Below are 26,897 nucleotides of genomic sequence, written 5' to 3' on the forward strand. Positions count from 1 at the left end.
GAAAGTTAGAAGTTTTTTAGGGAGGGACAAGCAATTTGAGAAGTGCCCTTCCAGAACACAACAGGAAATGTGATGAAACTGCCACCCTTCTCACATCTGGTTCCAGAGCTGACATGGACATTCTACAGTTCATAGCACCATTTTCTTATCATCCTACCTAGCATAACTTCCTGAATTTTTATCCTAATCATGTTCCTTTTAAAGGCAGGAAGAAAGGAGTTATTGTATCAGACCACCTAGCAGTATCATCTTTCATAGACCTCTAACCAAGAAATGACAGCCAGCTTTTATTTCTTTTGTGCTGCCTTAGACCAGTGATTTCCAAACTGTGCCCTGTAGATCCAAGGAAGCGCATAGACTGCCTTGATTAGTGAAAAATTACCTCATAAAAAACAAGTAAATATATATTTCTCAAAAGCACATCTGAGTGTCATTTCGGTGGAAAAACACATCTTCATCAGAAAAAATTCAGCGATCAATGATCCGTGAGTGAACAAATATCGTAATCTGGCATTTCCTATCTGTAAACTCATTATCCACTGCAGAAACACAGCCTGCACAGCTAGGCTTGACAGCACTGTGTCGTGTCCTTCTTCACTGATCCAGAAATACATGTCATGAGAAACAGTTGTTTGATCAAAATGAACAGTTAGTTGCTAGCAAAGACAGGAAAAGAACCAGTTGACTCACTGCAAATTGTCTCCTCCTTTTAAAAACAAAATTATTTTTTGCCCCTTCCCTCACATTTTTACTTGTAGAAAAGACAGAGATCCCTGCTGTAAAATCACAGTATTTCACAGGGACAGAATGCAGACCTTCATTTCTTCACAACCCCCCTGTTCTGCTGGAGTGCTTTCCTTCCAGCAGGATTTCATCTGCACCAATTTAAATTTTCAGACTTCTAGACATAAGGGGAAATAAGCTTCCAGCATGACTCAATTATCAAAAGTTTGTTTTTCTTTGTCTCGTTAGGCTTCCTTCTGCCTGTTTAATATTTGGTTCACTCAGCTTTAATATGAGTATTTTCATTTAAAGAAATAAAATCTGCAAAAATTTTGGATAAGCCCCCTGGTTTATGTAACCCAGTTTAGATGGGACACTCAGTTAAATTTGAGACACATAAAAGATTTTCACTGTGCCTGCATAAGGAGCTTTACACAAGAGCTGGTTTTACACAGATCAGAATCAAGTTCTGGTTCTGTTGGCATCTGTGTGGTTTTGCACTGATACCAGCACAGACGCAGCAGGCAACAGAATGTCATATCGTTTGGCTCTATAGTTTGCTGTGTGTCTAAATAAGTCTTAGTTCACAAATCTCTTTACCTCAGAATAAGAAGCAATTTGTTAATGCAATCTTTATGCTGATGGCCACCTACAAAAAAAAAAACCAACAAGGACAGCATTGTACAAACTGCGTGCAGCGTGATTTCCATGTTGCAAGAGGGAAATCCTCAATCTTTACAGACCAGGACCACGGTGCACTGCCCCTGAGCTGGAGGAGGTGAGGAAGTACCATTATTTAAAAATAAAGTACCTTTATTTTTAATAAATAAAACTTATTAATAACCTCTCCTCATTTTTGCATTTTGAATCAGCTCTGCCACTTTTTGTAACTGCTTCTCCTCATAACACTCTGTCTCTGTGCACAAAAGGCATTCCTCCATTGCTTGGCATCACAGTATATAAACTGCTGTGGCTGAGATATGCCCACAAGGAAACTGGGTAAGACTTCTTACCTTGTCTTTTTTTCCCAAAGAAAGCAACTCCATGACATAAAGCGAAGCTATCTCTCCATGTAACCTTGCTGCCTGCTTAAGCCTCATACCATAAGCAAAGTGAAGAAGTTTGATTACTGGTGAGAACTCTCAGGGTGTAGGTCTAGCACACCATTTGAAGAGTTTTGAGGCTTAGCATCTGGTTTTCAGTGGTTGATTTTCTACACTTTGCCCAACACAAAATCAGTGAAACCATGTAACCAGTAAGATTTGGTACTCCTTCGTTCCAATCTAAATTATATACCAGGTGGAGTGCACTGGAAAAACAGGCATTTGGAGCATGGTAATGTTGAAGTGATGTGCCAAAATAATACTGGGGAGCATTATACAGTTAGTCCTGTCTTTTTCCAGAAGAAATCTGAAGCTAGGTTTCTAATCATAAAACTGTTAAGAAAATATGGCATCTTTCAGTAAGTAGAGAAGAGAATATTTTGCAGTAATGGCACCAAAATATCTTTAGTCCTATTTATACTGGGCCAGGCTGATCTTAAAGTAATTAATATAAATCAGGAGTAGCAACATGGAATTATTCTGGATTTGCACTGGAATAAATGAGATCACAATCTGGCCTAAACTACTAATGGGAAATATAACCCTGACCACATATGAATGCAGTTACACCACAGAGTCCTTCATTACACTTTATGGACACTGACTTCACAGTAAACTGGCTGGCACCCAGGTGGAGTGAAATTTGGCCCATTAAACTTTGCCATAAATATATTCCTTACACATAAATGTTATTGGACACAAAATAGAGATGGAAAGATTACAAGGAAACCACACAATTCCCTACTCAATGCAAGGTTGTTCCCTGTGTTCCATGTTTCAAAGCCTCTGTTCATTTTGTTTTTCAATGATTCAAGTGAAAAGAGCTTCCACCATTGACCTTGAAAAGCTGTGCTACAATCCAACCAGAACTGTCTCCTGAACTCAAAGGCATAATGTAACAGTTTTATCACTTATGTTTCAAAAATAAAGCTGGGGTGCACAGCCAGTGGTTGGCCTACAATAAGAGAAATGTTTATATTAATAGGAAACAGCCATTTAATAATTTTCAGCAGCAATATATTGGGAAGAATACAATCTCCTGACTTATAGAAATCTCCCAAGAGGTGACAGTGAGTGTTTTATGTTGGTTCCAGCTAACAGCCTAAGACTGTCAGTCTCCCTTTTATCCTTCAGATGTGTTTACTTGCTGATACTTGCATTATCAGGCTAGGCATCGTCATGGTAACTCAAAATTCTATCCAGTATTCAAAAACCACTGGAGTATGGCAGAACATACAGAGCATATTGAAATGTCCTTTACCCTCAGCTGGGAAATGAGTGCTTTCTGATCATTTTCTGTCTGAAAGGGAATAATAGCCCTTGATGAGGCAGGTGAGGTTCAGAGACAGGGAACAAAAACATCAGATAAGCTGAAAAAATACTATACAAGAGCAGGAGAACTGATTGCTTGAAGAACACAGTGTCATAAACTATCAAAATCAAACTCTTAAATGGATTTAAAAAGTAATGAAGGGCTAATTAGATGGGCTACAGTAACAACAGACAGTGTTTCTTCCCACCCTCAGCAGTATAAATTTATCTGGTGCTGAGACTCAGCAATGCTCAAAACAAAGTAGACAGGAGAAAATTGTCTCATGGACAGGCAAGAGAAAGAACAATCCAGTTTCTTTTTTAAAAAAGTTGGAATTGGCCCATGTAGAAACCAGAGGATAGACAAGCTGGTCTAATGCAGTGGAATTCATATATGCCTGTATCATTCTGTGTTTCTCTTCTAGCAGTTATCAGAATAGGGCCTATCATCCACAACTAAAGTGGGCAGATTCTATCTATCAGTAGCTAATTGTAACTCAGCTACTCTAAATGCTTCCTTTGGTATATCCAAAACCTGAAAACCACAGGCTAAACTCTACCCCCATCAGATCTGTATGCCTACTAAAGTCACACAGATCTTAGAATATTTGCTTCCTGTCTAAATAATAAGGTTGGCAACAGCTTATATTTTGATACAGACTCATGTTGATTTCACCGCGTAAAAGATATTTTAAAAGCAGCAGAGCCTAGAACAGAACTTGGATTTTCTGCTGTACAAGTCCCATCCTCTTTGGCAGTCCGCCGGTCAGTTGTTGACAATCACAGATTTCAAACTGTCTTAAATCCAGGTCCCTTTCAAAGCCAAGGAGATGATAAGATGTCACTTTTTACTCAAAAATTTGGTAAGAGAGCTGATTCAGCTAACATAGAGGAGTAAGAGTTCACCAATACTGCTCGAAATAGTAACTTATTTTCTTCTAACATATAAGGTCTGATTTTTCTAATGCATAAAGGTTCCTCCTTCAATGAGGTGGTTGTTATTTCTGTATTTACATTGTACTGCACAGACACCAGCAAATCAGATATAAGCAAAGACAACTCTGTTTGCAAATCTGTAATTTTTTTCCCTACTCTGGAAATTAACACTGCATGTGGATTCATTTCACTATTTTATTTCCTCAAAAATAGGTTGACAAGGGCTAGGTTGAGCTCTCAAAACTTAAAACCCACTCAGACTCTTGTAAACATTTTATATTTTTTTCGCAACGCATCTATTATAAATTATTGTAAACACTGAGTTCCTGGAAGAAATTCATGTAAACTCAAAAAGAAATGGATTTAAGTGGACTATCATTCCTTTCTTCATCCAACCTGCCCAGTCCCTTGGTGACATCTGTCTGCACAGCTCTAATTATGAGAAGTCATGTGCCGGGATAAATGATGGCGTTCTCGGAAGTACTCATGGCAAATGGGACATGTCAGCTTCTCCTCTCGTCTCCTCTTGCACTGGGATTCACTTGAGGAGTATTCTTTTTTGTGATGTGACCGCATGTGGAAGACTAAATCAGATGTCATGCGAAAGGACAGGTTGCATTTGGCACACCAGTTCTGGGCAGCCACTCCAAAGGATGTGAAGGTGGGGGGAAGAAGAGTCAAGGAAGAGGAGGAGGAGGAAGAGGAGGAAGTGGTGGTGGTGTTTTGTAACTGTCCTGTTTGCTTGGGCCACGGTTCTGAGGTATATGGGAAAACATTGCTCCGAGTGATGCTTGTCTGCAGCATCTGAGCACTACACAAATCACTGACAAAGAACTTGGAATTGAGAAGAGTGCTGCAGCACATGATGTCTGCGGTGGCAATGAAGCCAGACAGCTCCCCCAGGCTCTTTGCTGACTCACTCATGGGATGAGAAGAATTTACTGCAGCTCTTTCTGTTACACACTTACTGGGTTTGCTGAAAGCACTCTTCTGTTCTCCTCGAGCTCTGGCGGGCCAAACAAAGGAGAATGCACTACCAGAGGAGTTCAGCAACACTTCCTTTGATACCTGCTCTTTACCAACTGTGACTGTGCCATCCTCCTGTTCTGGCTCCTGCAGTCTCTCATTCCTCAGCTTCTCTTTCATCCTCCTCACCTCAGTGAAAGCACTCTGCTTCTGCTCTAAAGCATCCTTCCTAGCAGACTGTCTCCCTGAACTAACCTTCCAGAAAGAACCAGCCAATGCATGCTCTCCCCCAACCTCTTCCTTGCCCCCCCAGTTATGTTCCTCAGTCAAATTATTGGTTTTCTCCAACAGCACTGTTTTTCTGCTCCTGTTGTTCTCAGCCTCTTCAGATTTTGCTCTCCTTTCTCCAGTAAGACCATGTGCATCACCTTTACAAGCTGCCATTTTGACTTCCAAGTCCTTTGCCAGACTGTGGAAATTCGTGGTCTGTTCAGCTAGGTTGCTTTTTTCAGTTTTAGAGTTCTGGAAGTTTCTCCACAGCAGAGCACTCTTCTCTGGGACACAGAGGAAGCGGACATGGGACAGATAGGAATGCTCACATTTAAAGACTCTGTCACATTCTTGGCATCTCAACTCTGCAAAAAGAGACAAGGGATGAGTTTTGCAAAGGTGGAATCATGGGTGGATGCAGATCCTGATCCTGGCATTGACATAAAAACCCAGAAACACCTCTTGTGTCATACAAGGTTACACATGGTAAAACTAATGCCAGTGCAAAGTGAGGTCCCTTCCTGCTATGCAGAATGCTTCACTCTTATTCGATTCCATGCCTCCATGCTGCTGGCAGAAATTATTCCATTTAGACTCTCAAGCCTAGATTTCATTACATAAAATGTAATTATATAACATAAAAGTACATCAAATGGCCAGTACACCGTGATCTACATAAAACCATTTAGATTTTATGATTATTTCGGTCTACATTTCTTAACTAAGTCATTGGCTTTAATTCAGGATGAACGTTAAATACTATATATCCAAGCAATAAGGAGTTTTAGACCAGGATTCAAAGATTTTTACATCACCCGCTATTTTTAGGACACTCTGGAAGTTTAATACAATTCAAAAATCATCTGACCTTAATGCCTGAAGCCCTTAACCATGCTCATTTGGCAAGCTGTTATAAGCCTTAAGGCACATGTCTGTGGCACAGAAAATCATGTTCAAATTGAAACAATGCCAGTGATGGGCAGGAGGAATAAGGAACACTCTTTCCTTGTGGTTTTCAAACCTACTGCACCTCTGGTTCACTGGGACGATTGACTGCCCATGAAAAGATGATACAAAATTCAGCAATCAAAACATTTATGGTACATCTTAACCTTTATAAACTATATCCATGCAATGTTATTTCACAACGCAGCAGTTTCAGAATGCAAGTGATGCCAGACAGCACCTGAGGCCTGGAACACATAGGAAAGTTCATAAATTGTTTGGGTAGAACTAGAAATTCCTAATCTGGGACTCAGCACAGCTTAAATCACTTTACAAACTACAGAAACTAAACTTTTTATAAGAAAATAAGGCTGCTGAAATGGGTGGAACATTATACCTGTGAAATTGAAGTCTTGAGTCCAGATATAGTGTTTCTTGTGCAAGTAACACTCTTCCCTGGTAAATCCAAAGGGCTGGCAGTGTGTGTCTACACAGAAACTAACAGAATACACAGAAACCAACTGGAATGATTAAGTCGGTTCCTGCTATGAATGTGTCTGTATTAATTTAATACCAATTTACAGACAAGCACATTACCACATGAAATAACATGTCTTTACCAACCTATACCTTTACTAACGAATCTATACAGTTTTGTTTAAATCAGCCAAAGTGAATGCAGAAAAGGTTTTGCTCCAGTCTAACTAGGTACAATTTGGAGCAAATGACAGATGGAGTCAGACTTGGTATGGACCTGATTGGTTTGATTGGTGTCTCTGCAATCTGGATTTTTAGTTTTGTAACAATTTCCAGGCCAATTTCTTTTGGAACAATGAATTTCCAGAAACATCTCAGAATTTAAAGCTTGCTCTTTTCCTCATTTCCACTGTGTCCCACACTAAATAGGCCGCCTGTGCTGTATGCAGTACTGTTAGGTTTGTTATGTATTTTTAAAGATCTGCTCATTTACAAGATTGAAGCTGAACACTAGCCTGTTCCTGATTTCTCAGTGAGCTAAAAACGGCCTATTTCCAACTGGTGCTTTAGACTTTTAGGATTCCAAGTTATCCAAGTGCATAGACTTCCATATATATATGGAAGCATATATATATATGCTATACTTGCATAGCTCAAAAATTTCAACATGAATCCCAAGTGCACCATCCTCTGCTAGAAGGTACCAATGGGAATGGCATTAAGAACTGCAAACTGGTTCTTGCTCTGTGCCTCCAGTTCAAACCTCAAAGCAGAAGGTCTTTGCTCTTAGCAGACCAGCTAAGGATTTAGACATGTTTTGTCTTATTACAAGACAACCACATATTAAAGCAGATGTAGACTCACTTCTGTCCTCAGTGACCCCTGCAGTCAGCAATTCTGTACTTACCATTCTGTGGACTCTGAGCTTTTATCTCATTGAAACCCAAGAGGCTGGAAAGCTCCTCATCATACCAGACAAGCAGTTCCTCATTTTTACTGATTTTCCTGGTGGAGCGATAGAATAACTGACTGTTTTCTAGGTAAGCTTCCAAGTTCTGCTCCTTGCTGTTGGCAGCTGCTTGTACGAGTCTCATCCAAGGCAGGCCTGTGGGACTGTGCACAGATGTGACATCCACCTGTGAGACAGGACACAGAGAAGGGAAGTTACAGGTCTCGAGGCCCAAAACAAGATTTTCATCCAAACCAAGAACAAAGCCTACTTTCTGCCTCGCACTGAGCACATATGACAAAGATGTAAGCCAAATACATCTGCCAGTGTCACCAAATCCAAAGGCATCAGAGGGCGAAGGCTTCCCCAGTGTGGGGGCTAAGAGCTCTGGGAATACAGCTGTGTGGGAGGGAGGAGCAGACACCAGAGTTCATGTGTAACCTGCCATGGCAAAGCCAGGCCTGGTACCCTGGTCAGTCTCTAGCCCTGTCCTGTGCAGACCATCCCATGGGACTGTGCCAGGTGTGGATCACAGAGGCAGAGGAGGTGTGATCCTCTCTAAGAAGTGGTCTCAATCCCCAAGATATGAAAAAGGGATGTGAGTCAGGAGATATGCAAGTGCTGTCACTTGAGGACTGAGAAATGTGCAGAGCCCTGGGTCAGTGCAATATGAAACTGGGAATGAACATACACTCAGGGCAGTTTCATGTGGAGTTTTTCACTGACGTAAGAGGACATGATCAGGGGTTGTAAGAAAAATCATGGTTATTTGATTCAATACCCCAAGTAAACATCTGCATATCTGTTTGGCTGGATTACATAAAATACAAATTCTTATTATAGACAACTAAGAAGCACTTATATGATCTCTTTGCTTTCTCAGAAATAAAATTATATGTTACTTTTTTACCTTCGCTAGATTAATTAAATTCATTTCAAGGTATCTAAGCACATAAAACTCATCAGATCAGTATTTTTTGTTAAAAATTTTCTGAGAGCTGCAAGGAGTTAATTTACTTTCAATTTGTGTACATGCAGATATACCAAACAAATTAAGTTTAAAGACATTTCTCAGGTTGTAAGGTCAGGTACTAAAAAGTTTTAAAAAAATACCAAGTGTATTGCTCAAATTAAATTTCCATTCTGTGTGTATATTACAGTATAGTCCTAAATCACATAATTTTTACTCCATGGAACTCCTGAGTCATTTAGTCACAGGTTGACAATGAAATAATGTAAGTACAAAGCATTTGGCATTGTCTTCCTCACAGAGTGTGTGACTCCAATCTTAGTTACTTTATTACACTGAATAGAGAATTATGTATTTCTTTATAGGTTCTTCCTTGGTGTTCACCACAGCAGATGTGTACTCTCTGCAACATTTCAAAGATGGGGAAAATTTTCATAGCTTGAAGGCTAAAACACAGGGTGATCAAGGGCAACATTTATATGCATAAAAACTAACTTTTGAAGCTCTAAGTCATTGTTTAGAAAGGAAGAAGTTTGCAAATGAAAAATGTCTAATGACAAGTATGATCTAAATTTCACCCCAAGCAATGTATAGCTCTTTGTTTTCCACTAATTACAGGGCAGCCATTCATGGGTGTTTTGTAACAGAAATAATATTAGGCTAATTATTTCTCTGGTTTTAACTGACTATTACCTACCCTGAAAAGTTTGATCACATTAGTAGCTTGGATACAAGAATGAAACATTAAGAGACCATTAGGATAAGAGTTACTTCGTGTAAGAGAGAAAATAAATTAGCATGCCCTGAAACTGGTTCTCTCTAAATGCCATGGTAATTAACAATGATTGAGAAATACAAGTGTCTGACAGCAACACAAGAACACCCACCCACACACAGTGGCTGTAACTAATAGCTATGACAGAGGCTGTCATATTTTACTTGCTGTGTTTCAGAAGTACCGAGCAGCCACCCAGTGCTCTAAGCAAAGTCAAAGGGAGCACAGCTCCACCAGGAACCAGGACTGCAGGGAAAGAGCTCAATGAGTTTCCAGTAGGTGAGGAGGAGTACCAGATGTAAGATAACATCTGGGTGCTGCCAACTAGAAGCATGAACCAGCTTTAGTTTTACAGTGTGTACAGAGAAACTATAAACCCAGCAAATCCACCCTCTCCTGGAGATGTCAATCCCCCAGATGGATCCTTTGCACCCATATAGGAGGTCAGGCCTTCACAGCCCTGCATCTCAGTCATAGCTGGGCTGTGGAGGAATGTAGCTCCCTTGGGAGATGCTGGAAGAGAAGAGAGAAAATAAGGCTCTTCCTTGAAACCCCCAAGAAGCTGTTAGTGGCAGAGGAATTAGCTGGAAAGAACTACCTGTGCCAATGGCTGCCAAGGCATCCTTTTTCTCCCAAGTGTAGAAATTGGGCCAAGAAGTTCAAATTAAGGTCTCCAAGAAAATAAGGGGAAAAATTATAAAGTCCCCCTTCGGTCTAAACAAAAAAAGCCCAAGCTAATGAAACCTTTATTAGAAATAATATTTCCCAAAGTCTTGCAGGAGTGCTGATGAACCATGATAAACAGAAAACCTCAGATGCAACGAATCCACCTTGCCAAATCATTCCCATGTGTATTCTGTTTGTACTATACCCAGCAGAGCAAAACCTATTTCTTGTTTTGCACTTCAGTGCCATGATGACAACATAGCATCATGATTGAATTTTTAATTAATTACTACACAGAGCAAGGAGCCTAATGGTAGTACCTGATTTCTGGAAGGTTTACTTTTAATTATGAGTAGTTAACAGGATATAGGACTACCGATTGCATCTGAAACAGCTACTTGCACAGAATTTCATGTATTTACTGCCAAAAGACAGAGATCTGAGCCAACTCAGGCATCCAATTTCATTGCTGCATAGCAATTACTTAGCTCAAGTGTAGAAAAACACTAAAGCCATCCCTCTAGAGGGCTCTTCTAATGTAGAAAACCTTTGAGGCTCTTTCTACAGTAATTCTAAACTCCCAGGAGAAATACAGAAATATTCCAAAAATAAAGCCTCATTTCAGGGCAGGTCTCTCTCCAAAGAGTTTGTCGGCCTCCTGGAGTATTAATAACACTGTCCAAGAAAGCAAACTTGTGCCAGAGACCCAAAACAGCCAGATAAGCCCTGAAGCCTCTTCTTCCCTCTCTTAATTTGTTTAAAGCAGAAGTGCAGAACAGGTTATCTCCCAGCAACTGTTTCTTCCATATTACACATATGCCTTGGGATTTCTCTCCTCCAGAGCACAGAAATCTTAGGCAGACCTGGATCTCTCCCAGATCCATCTATGCCATAGAATGTGGGAAATTTGCTTTCCCCACTCTGTAAAACACCTCTCTGTCTTCATCTAGACCAACGGTGACTGAGAGACACTCCAAGACCCAGAAAGCCAGGGTAAGCATCATAAACTGTGGCTCTGTAACAAAAAATTTGGGGAGCTAGAGCTTAAGAGTTAACCGTCCATTACAGTCCTGGGGTTTCTGCCTTGCCTACAGTGATTGGAAAGTGTAGCTGTAACACAGACATACAGATCTAAGGTAGCTGTTGGAGATCCATGTGCAGAGGACAGCAGTGAAGTTGTGGCTGCCCAAACTGTGTGTGGGCTAGCTGCCTGACTGCCATTGTGGTTTCAGTTCTAAGGATAACAGAACACACTGGGGTAGCAGTTGCCTAGATCTGCAAATAAATGCTGTGAATGAACTGCCTGCATGGATCAGTGCAATGCCACAGTCTTCCCCCTCTGCTCCCACAGGACTGTCACACCTCCTGATAAACTCCCTTTGTCCTGACAAAACCTGAACTAGAGGTTACTAAACTATTTGTACTCTTTCCTCCCACCCCAAGTCAGATCTGAAGCAGGTCATCAATAATCAGCACAGAAGTGGGATTTTGTATTTTTTCTGCAAAGGAAATAGTTTTCCTTCAGTCCTTCCAGTCTACAGCTCATAAATCAGAAACGCACTGGCCCTTTCCCTTTGAAGGAGCTGTTACTTGTGCTGAACAAAACAAAAACCTACCCCTTGCAAAGTTACCTTCTCAGGGATGGTGTAACTCTTTTTGATAGGTCTAACATTAAACACTGACTTTTTCCCGATACCTTAAATACATAGTGGACGTTCCGTCTATCAGAACACTTCAGAGCAATGAAAGCTACAGTGTCCAGCAGGGTGTTCTGCAGCATGCATGGTCCAAAAACAACTTCTTTGGGGATGTCTTGTGTGGTATGAACAGTAGCCAGTATGTCTGGAAAATGGTGATGCAGAAGCTTGTTGTCACTTGCCCAAAGGAATTTAGGCAAAGATGTAAGTTCCATTATAAACCTGCAAAAAACACAAGAAATCACATTTGACATAGATGGAAGTAGAAGGTGACCTCACTGCTTGAAATATGAAGCTTTCCAGGAGCTGTAGATGAATTTTAAGAGTGTGTCAGGACATTGCTGGTTACAGAGTTTACAGCTTTATTAACATCCAGTTCAGAACCAGAAAGATTATTTTGCACAAAACCAAAATCTTAGGTTTATAAACAAGTGAATTACTCTTCCTGGAATAGGCAGACATCCAAGAGTTCAACTGCTGCTTTCTACAGACAGGAATAAGAAGATTTGGAACAATAAGCAAAATTTTCAGTGAGTAAAACTCAGCATATTCTTAAGCATATTCTCAAGCATATTCTCAGATACCCTTCTTATTATTAATAGTTTGTAGACATGTGAAGAAAGGTAGAGAAAAACAACAAAATAAACCAAGACTTTTCAAAACACATTTTGGAAAAAGCTGTGCTTTTTTTACTTTAAACATCAGTCTAGTTTCTGGTTAAGCTGCTACAAAAACAGGAATAACCTGAGCCCTGAGTCTAACCAACCAGAATGCACAAAATTTGAGGAAATTCCTGAAAATAATTATTTTCATCCCACCTAAAAGTATATGTTATCAGCTGTTGTTGAAAAAATCAAATCAGATTATGACTTTTTGCATAGTGATACTCTGAGCACAATGTTAGTAGGCATTCCTGTCTTTAGCAGATAAATTTTCCAGCCCTGAATGTAGAATAATATATTTGTCATTGCAGATGCATCTTCTGCAATATGAACCACAATCTGAGAACTCAGTATGCAGCGAGGAGAAGACAGGCTTGAGTTATTTGTCATCCTAAGCCTCTCTAGGTTTCTAATAAAGATATTGCCATCTCCAGCTCCCAGCTGGAGGTCATGGAAAACCCCTCATTTACGCCATCAAGAGCTGGATGAGGTCCATTAGGCAGAGAAAATTAAAGAGAACAGCAACAAGCCCTGAAGAGGCCTTAACCTAATAAATACTGAGATAGAAAGGCTGAAGATCTAGTCTAATCTTTCTCACTCTCTGCCAACAGAATTGATTTGTTACTCACTGACTCATGACTTAAACTGAAGTGCTATAAAGTTCTCAGGAGAGTTGCACTGATTTAACTAAATCAATTTCTATGTCAGTGTAGTTAATTCAGTATAATTTATTCCTTGTAGGCAAGGTCTAAGGCCCTACCCTAAAAAATATTAAAATATAGGTTCAGACAGTCAGTATGTAGTAAGCATCAGAAGGATGAAGGCCTAAACCAGACTACCAAGGCAAAGAGTGGGATAACAAACATCCTCTATCCAACCTCAAGCATCCCTTGAACTCAATATGATATTAAAGTTTGCTTGTTTCTAATTGAATTGATAACTTAATATGGGATCAGACAAAAGATCCCCCAGACCTACAAACATAAGTGCCTAAGTCTCAAAGTGCCACCCTGGCAGCTGTGGAAGCACAGAATTTGACTCTTGCAAGGAAGGGACACTTTTGTGAAAAGTTGTGAGAAGGACGTACCGTGATTACACAGCAGATGGGACAGCTACAGTCGTGCCTTGCGCCAAAAGGTTTGGGAGCTGGGAGAGCCATCCTTTGCAATCATTTGGCGAATGCACCATCTAGTGTCACATCTCAGCATTAACACAGCGGCCGTGACAGCGGAGCAGCACAGCCCCAGACCTGCGGCTGCCGGTGCGCGGTACCGCCGCGGCTGCCGAGCGCCTGGCCAGGCAGGAATCCTTTCTCTCAGGAGTGAGGCATCCTCTCTGCCACCTTCTGCTCCAACAGGAGGTTAGCTGCCTCCTCAGGTACTGGGTTTGATGGGCTCTGGTCAGGGTTATGTCAGGTAGGGAGAGTAATTTAAATGTACAGTGTTGGTTTTTTACAGTGTTGGCAGAAGATGTGCTGCTGGTACTTAGAGTGGAGAGTGGGGATATTCTGCAACATCATTAGAAGAAAAAGGGAAAATCTTTTTCTACAGTCTTCAAATAGCATGAGAAAGTTCTTCCCTCTGCATCCACAAGATTTCAGCTTCTGTTACTAAGCCAAGTTCATCAGCTGAGTAATAACAGTGAGCAAACATGACTGTACTACTTTCAAAAATGAGCTGCTACCACTGCAAAGGGATGTGTTGCATCTTGTGGGTTTTCCAACCTGCCCTTTTTCAGGGATCTCCATTCCAAAGGGCAGATTCACTCAGGACAGTATTGGAACAAGTCCTGCCTCCTGCACAGGTGAGGGGTGGTAGGGGGCTCTCTGGTAGCTGCAGCCCTTCCCACGGAGAGCTGAAATACTGACTTCCTCAAAAGTAAAGACTGAAGCTTGAGACATGACTTGAGAGAAAAAATTTCAACTGATTTACTTTCTCAGCCCTCTGGCAGAGCAAAGGAAACCAAACAAATGAGCTGAAGGGAGGTCAAAGGGATGGACAACAGGAATCAGAGGTGAAGAGGAGATAAATATCTACAAAAGTTTCACAGGCATCACTGTAATACTTTGGCTGGATTGTGCAACTCAGCAGCTGCAGCATGAAAGAGGGTACCCACAGACAACCTAGGTAATGCATTTTTACAAGGCAGACATTTTAAAATTACTTTTCAAAATGACATCCCAATGGCTGCTGCTGTTAAAGAAACTTATCTGGCTGTGTGGCACTTTTAAAGAAAGTTTACTAACATAGATTTTACCTTTGTCCCATGGGTCTGAGGACGGTGGTGTCTGGAGAATAACACAGAGGTGACTTTTCAGAAAGCTCAGGAAAGTTTAGCAGTATTCCTAGCCTAAATCCACATCGTGCTCCTTCAGTCAAATACTCATTGACACTGTACAGAAGTAAATCTCAACAGTGTATGGGCATGATGTTGTCAGGGGCATCAGCCAGCATTGCTTTTTAGTCCTGCCTTCACTCATGGCAAACCCAGAGACAGGCAAGGAATGGCTGTGTGCAAAGTCAGGTCCAACTGCTGCCAAGGGGATCTGCTGGATTCTCAGAGAGGGTCAGCAGGAGTGTGACTGCACTGCGGCACCTGCCAGTGCAGAAGGTGGCTATGTAATAGTCAATTCATACCTCACACCTTGAAACCACCACCAGAGATCTCAGAACTGCTGAAATACAGCAGAAGTACCCACAACACTCAAAACAGACAGCAGAAATTAGCTAGGAAAAAAAAAAAGATTTTGTGTAAGTAGGAAAGAATATAAATCCTCATTTTGGATATAGGCTTTAACCTCTACGTGTTTTTTTTATCTGGCTATAGTCCAAAGCAAAAATTTCAGCAACAGTCAAGATGCTTGAGAGTTTTTTAATAAAATCTCCCTTAAGTTTTCAGGAACTTTGGACTTGATACTTAATGAGAATTCTACATCAAATCAAGAGATTAAGTACAAACAGTAGTTGATCTCTTGTTTAGTTGTAAAATCTAGTTTCAATGCAAATCTCACACTTATACCAACAGTCTTCTTAGTCAAAGGAAATTCATTAACAACCTGCAAATGGAGTCACAATGAGAAATGGAGATGGTATACTAGAATGCCTGCCATTTCAGTTTGACAGGCTGAAGTACATGGATCAGTCACATTCTTCCCAGTGAGTGAAGAGAGAAAATTCTTGTAACAGAGAATTCCCCGTGACTTCACCTACCTGATTACTTTTGTCCTAATGCCATTGATCTCCACATTTTGGCTACCTCCTTTAATGAACAATAAATCTGCTGTGCCTTCATTTCTTACAGATTCACTAGCTGTTGCATATATGACTTCATTCACTCTTCTTCTACTAAGTTGCAAAGTTTACAGAACTCTACCATAAGCTTCATTGTGAAGGTCAGCTCTACATCATGCAGGCAATGATATGCTTGCCTCACACTGCCAGTGCTGGGAGTGCCATTGCTTCCCAAGATCCCCCTCCTACAACATGATCCTGTTCCCACTCAGGCTCTGCATAAGCAGTTCCCATCCCTCTGGGATCATCCACAGACGTCTCTGAGAGGCTGAAATAAAATGAATATTTATAGTGCTTTAGTAGCACATTAGATCACCTGTTAGACGATGGGTACTCTCCATATTCTATCTGTCACAGATGTGAATTCTTCATATGGATGAGTTTAGGGACTTGCTGTTTAATGGACTCTTCATCCCCTAGAGAGTATCTGATACACATATACCATGTCCCTGAGTGATGGATTTTGCATCTTGATTTCTGAGAAGTGTGACAGATCTGTCAAAGAACAAGGACCTATGGGCAAGCAACTCCCTATGGATTATGCTATTCTGGATATTCCATCAAAAAGCACATGAAATAGATGATGCTCAGAGCAAATACTCCCGGCCTGCTTGCCTCCAGAGCAGCAAACAAATTGCTAGCCAACTTTTGGTTTTCTGAGTGTTCTTCCAAGCTGGACCTCTAAAGACAACCTTTCCCTAGTCTCTCCCCATTTCTGAGCACTTGTACAGCATCCTATTAACTAATTAGGGTTACAACCTCTCCCTTCCTGAAGTGTTTACATAGCTCCTGTACCTCATGAGAGAAACATGTTAACAGAGAGGATAAGAAAGGAATTTTCAGATCCCTGGTTTTCTACTGCATGGCCTTCAGATGTCACTGCAAGCTCTTCTAAGACATGTCTGGAAATTCCCAAATGTAGAAACACCGATTTGAGCATGGACTCCTCCTCTGCATTCTATTTTCAGAGGACTTAACCCGATTCTCCTTGCTACAGTAACCACATTGAACTCTGGCATGGTTTGGAGCTTCTTACTGGCCATAAAGTCACTGGTACCCCTGCTTAATATTGTGATCAACCATGCAAGTGAGAAGGAAACAAATTAATCACATTTGCAAGAGGGGAACCATTTCAGCCAGAACTTATTTAGGTAGTTCAGCTCTTCAAAAACAGAAGCAGATAATAAAAACTGTTTCTCTAAAATTAACTTGATTTTTAAAATTGTCAATAGCTACTTCTATTTCACCTTTACTTCCATTTTAACTGTAGATTAATTTGCATATAGTTATATAACTTTCAAAGCAATTATCCTAGTTGGAAAAAAAAAAAATGGCCCAGAAGCTACTCTTAAAAAATAATTGAAAATATTTGATCCTGGAAAGCATCATCCCACCGTCTTCCCAACCACTTTCTGTGTCTACTCCAGGCTTTCTCCAGAGCAGGGGTTAATGTAAGCACTATAGCTCTGCACTTCTCATGCCAACAAAACTGAAAGAAAAAAAGAGGAAACAGAAATATTATATACCGGAGCCATCATTTCCTTCACCTTTTAACTTACTCCTTTCTGCTCCAAAGTGTGATGGCATTTTCCCTGAAGCACAACCTGTGACTGTGTCAGTGCAGTCCTGTGGCCGCTGCCAAAACTGCCTTTGATTTCAACAGCAGGTCTGTCGGTCTGAGGAATCCATGATCAGACGTGCAGTGTCATGCACAATAAACTACAGATAATAAAGGAATTGAGCTGATGCAGACAGAGTGGTTCTGTCTGCAGCATTTATCATTTTCTGTTTTTATAAGGAACTGAGGATTCTTAACACATGAAGGAAATTTCAAGGGAATACAAAATAGAAAAGTGAGAAAATCTATTTTGGGTTTTATACAATTGCTTCTCTTCTATGCCGGGTTTTCTTCTCCCTTTATTTAAGTTGTGAATTGCAAAGGAGAAAAATCAAAACTAAAACTGAAGGAAAGCGTCAGGAAATCAAATAAAAGAATGGAGAATTCTTGTTCTAAAAAAGAATCTCAGAACCAATGAAATAAATCCTGAAACTAAACCCTGTTTCCTAAATTCAATCACAAGGTGAGAAAACCATTAAAAGCACAAAAAGTCTAAAGTCATTTCTTTTAGCTCACTGCTACTGCAAGACAGAGTTTATGTGCTTCACCCTGGGTGCAGGTCAGGTCTTTCTAAGCACTATATGATTTCTTTGCAAATTCACTGCACACATGAAGAAAACTGTACAAAAGCCCTTGGACATAGTTATGTGTTGCCATTCCCAGCCTTTCTGGGATGAACAAAGCCATCTGAGGGTTTGCTACCCCTCAGACAGATATTATACCTCTAGCACAGTATGCAAAGGTCTTGGATTACCTTGGAAAGGAAATAATTTCTCTGTATTTTAAGAAAAACTACTCGTACATCATTCATTTCTGAGCCTCAGGTTTAGCAACCTGTCCATGGACATAAGAAAATATGCCCTGTTATTTCTCTGAGCTCTTTCATCTTCTCATTTTTACTGGTCACAAATTTGGATCCCAACAGTGATGCTGCAGGGAAGCAAGAGGGTGGCTGATCCAGAGGTCCCTTTCCTGCCAGTGAGCCATGTCACATCCAAGTATTAAAACCAGCCCAGTTAGCACTGATGAGGGAGATGAGAGAACAATAATAAAACCTGTGGACACTGGAATTTTTTACTTCTTTTTGCAGTGCAGGGCTACAACTGGGGCATATTTAGAGTACCTCTCTTCTCAGCTCCTCACAGCTCTTGATGTACTGCTCATCTAACTAATCCCCTGTTCTCCTGGCATGATTCAGTCATGTTTGCCTGATGTCCTTACCTGAGCTAGGTATCTGGGAAGAAGCAGAAGGAAATAAAACTATGGATCAAGGAGGAATTCATTGACTGCAGAGATGAACAGAATCTAAAGAGAGTGGAATAAAAGCAGAACTGAACTAGTCTGATGCATGGAAATGGTCTTCTCTTGGCATTCCAGGCTTCCCCATCTTTCTTTCATCATACTTCCCTGTACAGCAGCTGCACAACTCTAACCTGATAAGTACTTAAAAATAACATCTACTTTGAGCTTTTAGAAACTGAGCCCTTTTGGAGGTTTTATTGTGAATTAGAGACCTTTAAGTTTTTGGGGTGCTCACCACTTTGTTATTGTATCATCATGATACCTTCAGGGAGAGGTTCTCCAATTCTTACTATTTTAAGGCTCTGTGGTCTTCAGATTGTCTTCCATCATCTGAAATGCCCAGTACATGCAATGTAAGCTGACAGCTTTTGATGAACCATCATTATATCTTGGCTGGATACCCAGCCTAGTGAATCATGAAACTGCCAAATCTTTTTATCATGAACAATCTCTCAAACTTCAATGGGAATAATGAAGAAGACAGAGCTAAAATCCCTGCTTGGAAATGAACAAATACCTCAAGCTCCACCATTTGCTTTCAACAAGTCTTGTGACATACAGGAGCTGTTTGAACTGGAAACTAAAACAAAAGCTTTCAGGTTTCTTCTGAGAATTATTTTCTCTGAGAATAGGGAAGTTGAAGTGGCCTCTCTCCTGATGCATGGTAGCTGCCACACACACACACAGACCTCCTTCTCCAAAGCAGATGAACATCACATCACATCTCCAAGACAACGACAAGGATGCAGGCTCCAGTCTTTACCTGATGTCCAGGAACAAAATGCCTGGGATCAAGCATCACATTTAGTTTGATGAGAAAATAACTGAGATTTGAACAAGTCCCAGCAGAGTCACCTACTCTCACCCCACTGGCTCTCAAATGGCAGCCCAGCACCAAACTTCCCTATAGTTTTTGGAATTTTCACATTGAACCACTATTTCTACTTCCACTCTCTGCCATGGCCAGAAATGTGGTAGGTAGGAAAGGAATGGCTTATCCCACACAGCTGGAAAGCCTGGTTAATACTCCCTTGTTGGGATATGTGATGCAACAGTATGTGCACAGTTTTACATGGAGCCTTCTTGGATTTAGCTGGAGGTTTTGAATCTGGCAGAAAATGAACAACAGGGCCACTGAGGTCTCTGTTCCATCCCTTCCACTGTTCAGCTACAAGAAATGCAGTGCAGGCACTGGGAGAACCTTTGGTATTTCAAACTGGACAATGAGCAACAGTAATACCATGCTGCATCTATTGGAAAGGATAAAGTACATTTATTTTCTGCAATCCCAGTGGTTCAAAAAGACTGTGTCTAGGAATTTGGCTTCATGATGCATAAAATGTCAATATTCCTTTCCAGTTGGGTTGGTCCCAAGGACAGAATGAATGCTTCTGTCTGGCACTGCGTCTGATCTAATGGACCCTGCTGGATGGTACTGGGCTGTACAAGTCACTCATAAATCAGACAATCCACCTGTGCATAAAGAGGAGATGACTACAGCTCCGTAGTCTACTGGCTTTCAAAGACTTTATTTTTTGTGTGAAGGACTGACTCTTCACTGGCTTACAGCTGTTCTATTTAATGAAGCAGTGTATTTATCCACCACTTCACTCTTGTCATTTCAAGGCCTAAGCCCTAAAAAACAGGGTTTCTGTAGGATAAAGGAAAAAACTGGCTTTCTCTAGGATAAAGGGAGCATGTTTTAATTCTTCAGGCAGGATTGAGGATTATCTGTAAATGAATATGTAATTTCAACTGCTTATACAGCTGTACATGCTGTACACTGTATGGATACCTTTCAGTTCAGAGCTCACAGTATTTCATATTCCAAGCCTGAGTTGTGCTGGTGGTCACCTCAGAGACTTGGTCTGGCTTTGCACCTGCTGCTCTGGCATTGTTCAACATTCAGCAATTGACATAATGCTCCAAAACATTTGAAGTTTGAATTTTACAGGGACATCCAAAAAGAACAGAAAGCAAATGTTATTCCATGAGATGAGGAACAAAGAAGGCAACTATTCATCTGTCACACAGTGTAAGAAAGTTACTTGTCAAGCAGATGTGTGTACCCACTTTCAGCAAAATCCTTGATTCACATAAACAGCAGCCCTGACCACAGCAATCTGTGCTAACACATTTGTTCTCACAGAGATCTGTGCATTTGTTCCTTCACCCAGGCATCCATGCAGACAAAACCATCACTCCCTGTATGTAGCCACAGAAAATGGAGAAACAGCAGCCAACCAAACAACATTACCCAAACACAAACAGCATGAATCAAGCACAAACAGACTCAACTGAATACAAACAGGCTGAACCAAAATGTGTAATTTGTGAAAAGAGTCATAAATATTTGTCTTCCCTCTTCATACAATTCACATTGATGCCTCTTTTTCAGAAAAATTTTAAAGTTACATTATCTGGTTGAATTTAAAGGTATAATAAGATATGCTCCCATTTAAGAGTCCTGTTATTGGTTTTGGCAGCTTTTTTAAAAAAAAAAAAAAGTATTTTCTGTTCAAATGTTTCTTCCTGAGAGAAAAGCATACACATGTGGTGTGTAAGCACATACATAAAGATGGAAACATATATATATACATACATGCATTCACAGCTCTACACATAGCCATCCATACACCTGGGGTTTTTTTGTGATTTTGCATGTTCATCATTTGTATTTAAAAAGAAATATTTTTAAACAAAGATCAGTTATTTCCACATGGCTGAAGCTGAAGATTTCTTCAACAGTACTAAGTGGCATTAACTTACATTATTCTTATTTACATTTGTGCTACACTTACTACATGATGTCAACTCCAATAAGAGCAACTGACAGAGCTGAAGGACACTGTGTAAGGTGAAACTGGGGGAAGCAACATAAATAAGTTATTGTTCACTACAATGAAGCCTTTAAATTAAAATAGATCTTACTTAAAATAGTTTGTTTTCCAACAAAATATTTTGTTCTTTGACCTGATGTTTATCAATAGCAAGTACAGGTAACATAAGGCAGTGCTGCAGGAAAATTATATCAACAGAATAACAGCATTAAAGATATGGAAATAGCCATCTGTAAGTGCTAGGATTTAGCCAACTTCTAATTTCTTTTGCAAAATCTTTGGTACACTCTGTAATTCTTACACATAATTTATTTTTTTACTTTCTCATCTGGGTATACTACATTCAGCCACCAGGATCTAAATATTTTGACTTTCCATTAGCATTTCTATGGCTACAAAATTATTTTCTCTATAATATTATATCTCTGTGGAGTGCCATAAGGCAGCTCTACTTTGCTTTGAAATACTGGAAAATGGTTAAATACAAAAAGAGAACTACATTCTCAAAGAACAGATTATGCTTTGGTGTACTTTATACACTAAAAAAAACCATAAATTTAATCACTCTACTGCCAAAAGAAATCCCTCTATTCCTCTCTAGTACCAATTGTATTTAATACATGGTAACAAAAGCTGTCAAGTGCTACATTTTGCATTTTTAAAAGCCAAAAATAAGGGAAAACTCCTGAGACATAATTTATTATTAAATTCTGAATTTCATGCATGACTGCAACTGTTTTTTATTTGAAAGCAACTATACTAAAAATACAAAATTATTTTAAAATGTTATCTTACATCAAGTTTCTATTGACATTTCTTTCGATCAGTAGCTGTCAGTTCTCAGAAAAAAAAGTCATTAAAATTCTTCGAACATTTTCACTGGACTGAATTCCTACAGAAACCTTTTTCTGTAAAGATTTGCAAATTCAAAGATCAATGTGACATTTTAAAGTGACAGCAATAGCAGCTCCTAACTTAAGAAATTTCTACTTCATGGATATCCATGATATGAGGAATACATACAAACGGAGAATAACAACGTGACCTATTCCAAACCAAGTTCATTAATTTCATAAAAGCAATTAGACCCTATGTAAGTACCTAAAACAGCCACGACGCTCTGATCACCTGTCGAAGTTGGAAGGATGAGGAGAGCTGTAACCAATAAAAAAGAGCAGCTGATGCTCGAGAGTTCTCGGCGAGAGAAGAGATGCGGGCGGGAGGAAAAGCGCTGCTGCCGGCGGGGCTGCCGAGGGGGACCCGCCTCCCCCTCCGCCTGGGCACCGCCGCCCGGGGCCAGGGCCGGGCACCTGTCAGCAAGGGACACCGCCGTGCCCTCCCTGCTGCCCGGCCGCTCCCGGCCCCGGGGCAGCCCGGCCCCGCTCCCGGCAGGTCCCGGCAGGTCCCGGCAGGTCCCGGCAGGTCCCGGCAGGTCCCGGCAGGTCCCGGCAGCTCCCGGCAGCTCCCGGCAGCTCCCGGCAGCTCCCGGGCGGCTCGGGGAGCCCCGCGCAGGCCCCGGCAGCGCAGCCCTCCGCGGACCCGGGAGAGCGGCCCGGGACGGACGGTGCTGCTGCCGCTTCGCCGCGCTCTGCAGGGGCAGCGGCCGCCCCGAGACCCCCGCCCGGCCCCTCTGCCCCGGCCCCGCTCACCTGCGGGTTCCGCTGCGGGCTCCCCGCGGACGGGGGAATCTGCGTTGCCGGGGGCCCCGCCGCTCCCCTTCCCTCTCCCAGGATGCCGCTAGGGACAAGTGCCCGCGGAGCCCTCACCTTAGTTCACCTCACCTCACCCCAGCGCCGGGGCCGCCCGGCCCCCCAAGAGCCGCGCCGCAGCCCCCCGCCGCCGCACCGCCCCGGCACGCCGGCACCCTCCTCCCCTCCGCGGCTCCCCGCCCAGAGCAGACCCCGGGAAACGCCTACCGCAGCTCCCGACCCCCGCCGCCAGCCAGGCGTCCCCCTCCCCCGGGAGCCGCCCGCGAACGGGCAGGAGCCATCCCGCAGCGGCTGCGGACAGCAGCGCGGGGCAGCCACGAGGTGGACGGGATTCCTCCTGGTAACGGTACCATGGACCGAGGAGTTGCTGTTAAAGTTGGGGGGAAACCACACACGCACGCCGAAATAAACAAAACAAAACCATCCCCAAAGCCGCCTTCCCACTTGTCCTTTTGATCCTCTGACAATGCTTTTGGATAGAAGGCTCTTCTAGGAGCTGCAGGTATTGACAAGAGCCGCTTAAAAATGCAAACTACTTCTTCATAGAAAATACTCGCAGGATAAAAATTAGGACTTTGAGGTATGAAACGGTTTGTGGCACAGCTGGTATGTAAAATAAAACCATCAAACGTCTTGTCATAATCAAATATACCCTAAATCTGGACTAGCGACATTGCTTTTGAAAGATGTCGTTCCATATAAATGCCTTTAACGCCTGGTAGAAAATTTTTATGAACATGTTGACAAATGAAATAACCCGGGTTATTTGATTAGTGTCCATGTAATCTGAATATGGGCTTGTACCAGGAAAAGAAACGTCAACGCTTTAATGCTTTTGAAAGGATGGATTTTCGCTGCAATTAAAGAGTAATCTTATACCAATAATGAGAGCGAACCACTGTCTCTGCCTTCTGTGATACAGGGACTATAGAGGATGAACTCAAGAGTTCCTATTCTCTTTTAAAATTCAGCTCGAGCCGAGGGAACAGCATTGTTGAGGGCAGCGAGGGGTTGGTAGCTGCCCAGCCGCCCTGGAAGGGAACGGGTGTGCCGCGGGCATCTCCTAGTGCTGCTTGGGAAACATCGGCCGATTTGGGATGCAGGTGTCAGGAAACTGGGATGGACAATTCCCACTGCACTTCATATCGCAAGAGTTTATATTTCTTGAAGTCTTTATGCAAAAGCGACAGAAGGTATAAGAAGGGACAATTAGACTTGGTCACCTGCCTTACGGAGCTTGAACCACTGTGAGACGGTGCGCTGAGGTAACCTGTGTCCCAGGGACGGTGAGATCTGCACCTCACGGTCGGCTCTCCTGGTGCTTGGTGTAATTTTCCTTCGAGCAAGACCCGATCAAAAGACTCCGGCCCCCCCACCACCACCCCCGCCTGCCCGCTCCCTGCTGACCCCACACAAACCTCTCTGGCTTGGGACCTGACGGGCCTGCCCGGGGTGTGACAGCCACGGGAGTGGCTCAGGCCGATGGGAAAACCTGTTTCATTTAAAACAGAAGGCTCTGGATCTGCAGAGGCAGCCCGCAAGCCGCAGCCGCGCGTGGCCCTCCTCGCAGGGGCTAGAGGAGCAGGGACGGGGCGCTCGCAAAGACGCAGCTCCACATTCCCCAGGGGGTTTCTGCCCAGCACTGACCGTGCAGAACTGAGCCACGTCCTTGCTTTTGCCTACGCCCACCTAGCCTTAAAACATGCCCCGTCGCCGGGGCCTTTGGAGGGGCCAGGTGAGCAGGCCATCTCTCTTGGCAGAATCAGAGGATATGTTAGAACTCAGAGAAGGGCAGTGCACGTTATCGAAAAATAGTGGGGTTTTGGTTGGGTTTTTTTTCTCGTCAGTGTCTTACTTTGCTTTGGAGACTCCCTTGAAGTCTGCCGCGTTATTTTACAATACAATCTAATATTCACGAGTCACCATGGGGATCTGACGCTATCAGGATTTTTATTTCGTTTGGAAGGCCGCGGTGTGCGCGGGGAAGGACGGCTGCCTGGGGCAGGGGTCCGAGGGCTGCCGGGCACCACGCGGGCTGCGGACACTAGTGGGCACCGGCGAGGCCGAAGCCCGGCGGCGCTGGGGGAAGCGGAGGATTCCTGCTGCTCAGCAGCCGCTTGCTCATTTTTTGTGAATGTCGCCAGGGAGGATGTGGGTTTTTTCTATTTCTCCATGATCTAAGTAATCGCTGGGTCTCAACTGGCCAGTGTTCAAAAAACCTTTCAAGTGGTGAGCTCAAGCAGTGCATTCAGCTTTTAGCTGTGCATAGTTAAACCAGGCAAGCGGCAGAAAATCGGTGGACCCTCTAATCTTTCCTTGATAAGTCCCCGACCGCCGCCGCGGTTGGATGTGTCTGAACTCGGTCCAGCACAGAAACAGGCAACTGAAATGGAGATGCTTTCCCCGAAGTGCAGACTTGATTTCAGACGCGCGGGCGGCAGCCTACACCGCCCACAGCCCGCCAAGGCTGCTGCAGGGGGAACGGGGTCGGACGGGGAAGGGGCATAGGGAGAGGCCCCGCCGGCTGCGGGGAGCATCCCACCGTTCCCCCACGGAGCCACACTCAGGGCGGAGCGGGCAGGGCCCCGGGCAGAGCTGCCCTGTGCCGCGGGGAAACAGCGCACATGCCCCACGCCCGCAGGGCAGCGGGCCGAGCCAGCCCGGGTGGGCCGTGTCCCCGGCGGGCACCACCTTTGTCGGGGACAGGAGGTGTCACTTTTTGCTGCTGGCACACAGAAGCGGCTCCCGGCTGCAGCGTTACGGCTCGGCTTCCTGAGGGAGGAGGCCCGGCGAGGCGCTGGGTATTCGGGGGACTGTGCTCGGTGGGACAGCGCGCCAGCACCCCACAGGGGATGGAATCCCTCCTCCTCGGCTCGCAATTGGCGCCTCGCCCCGAGAGGGAAACGTCTAGCCCCAACTCTTTCATGCAAACTGACTCTGCTCGCATCCCTCCCCGTGGCTCTGTTCATTAATTAGGGGCGGCAAAGAGTGTGGGGGAGGGGGAAGCGGCTGGAAGCCACTAATTATTCAAACTTTGGGGACAGCATCCAGATGAGCTGGGCAATCTCTTTAGGGCAGCGCTTTGTAACCTGTGTGTATCAGGCGGGGAATGATTATGTTACTGTACAAAGCCTCCATTAAGAGATTTCATTTCATCATTACTCATCGCCTGCAGGATGTGTTCAGACTCCAGTGTGAGTAAATCAAGATTTCCACAAAGAGAAACAATTTGCCGTGGCACGAGAGGGCCGTGAAAACCTGCCCCTACCCCCGCCCCCAAGCAATAATATTTTTAATTGCACAGGGCTGCAAACAGATTTTTCTTAAGTGCCCCTCGCGTTGTGCCCCCACCTCTGCATTGTCACAGGTTTTTGCCTTGACGCCCATCTCCCACAGCAACTTCTTTCTGCCTTGAGCGCTGCCACCCTCAGCTCTAACCACCTCTGGGCTCCAGCCGCTCCCGAGCCTGCGGGAGAGAGGCTCAGCAGGACGCGCAGCGATGCTCCGGAATGTGGCTGGGCTGTCTCCGCTGCCCGGAGTCCCCTGCCCCGCTGCCCGCTGTCCTGCCCCGAGGGCAGTCCGACAGGGAAGGAGGGAGGAACGCCCGCCCTGTGCCCCGGCGGCGCCGGGCAGTGGTCCCTAACCTCGGTCCCTCGCTAGCAGCAGCCTTTGCCATCTCGGTATCCCG

The 26,897-nt window shown here is 43.3% G+C and overlaps 2 protein-coding genes across 2 annotated transcripts in view; both read right to left on the minus strand.

The window, feature by feature from the left end:
• Nucleotides 1-26,897, minus strand: part of LOC136364479 (beta-microseminoprotein-like) — a 307,144-nt gene that overhangs the window by 140,923 nt on the left and 139,324 nt on the right. The window lies entirely within an intron of this gene.
• On the minus strand, nt 4,252-12,006 carry ZNF488 (zinc finger protein 488). Its single transcript, XM_066324497.1, has 3 exons — nt 11,788-12,006; nt 7,639-7,867; nt 4,252-5,674 (listed from the first exon to the last, which is right to left on the minus strand). Exons 1-3 carry the CDS (start codon nt 12,001-12,003, stop codon nt 4,506-4,508), a joined length of 1,614 nt encoding a protein of 537 aa, XP_066180594.1. The 5' UTR covers nt 12,004-12,006; the 3' UTR covers nt 4,252-4,505.

Source organism: Sylvia atricapilla, chromosome 8, assembly GCF_009819655.1.
Source record: "Sylvia atricapilla isolate bSylAtr1 chromosome 8, bSylAtr1.pri, whole genome shotgun sequence".
Classification (NCBI taxonomy): domain Eukaryota; kingdom Metazoa; phylum Chordata; class Aves; order Passeriformes; family Sylviidae; genus Sylvia; species Sylvia atricapilla.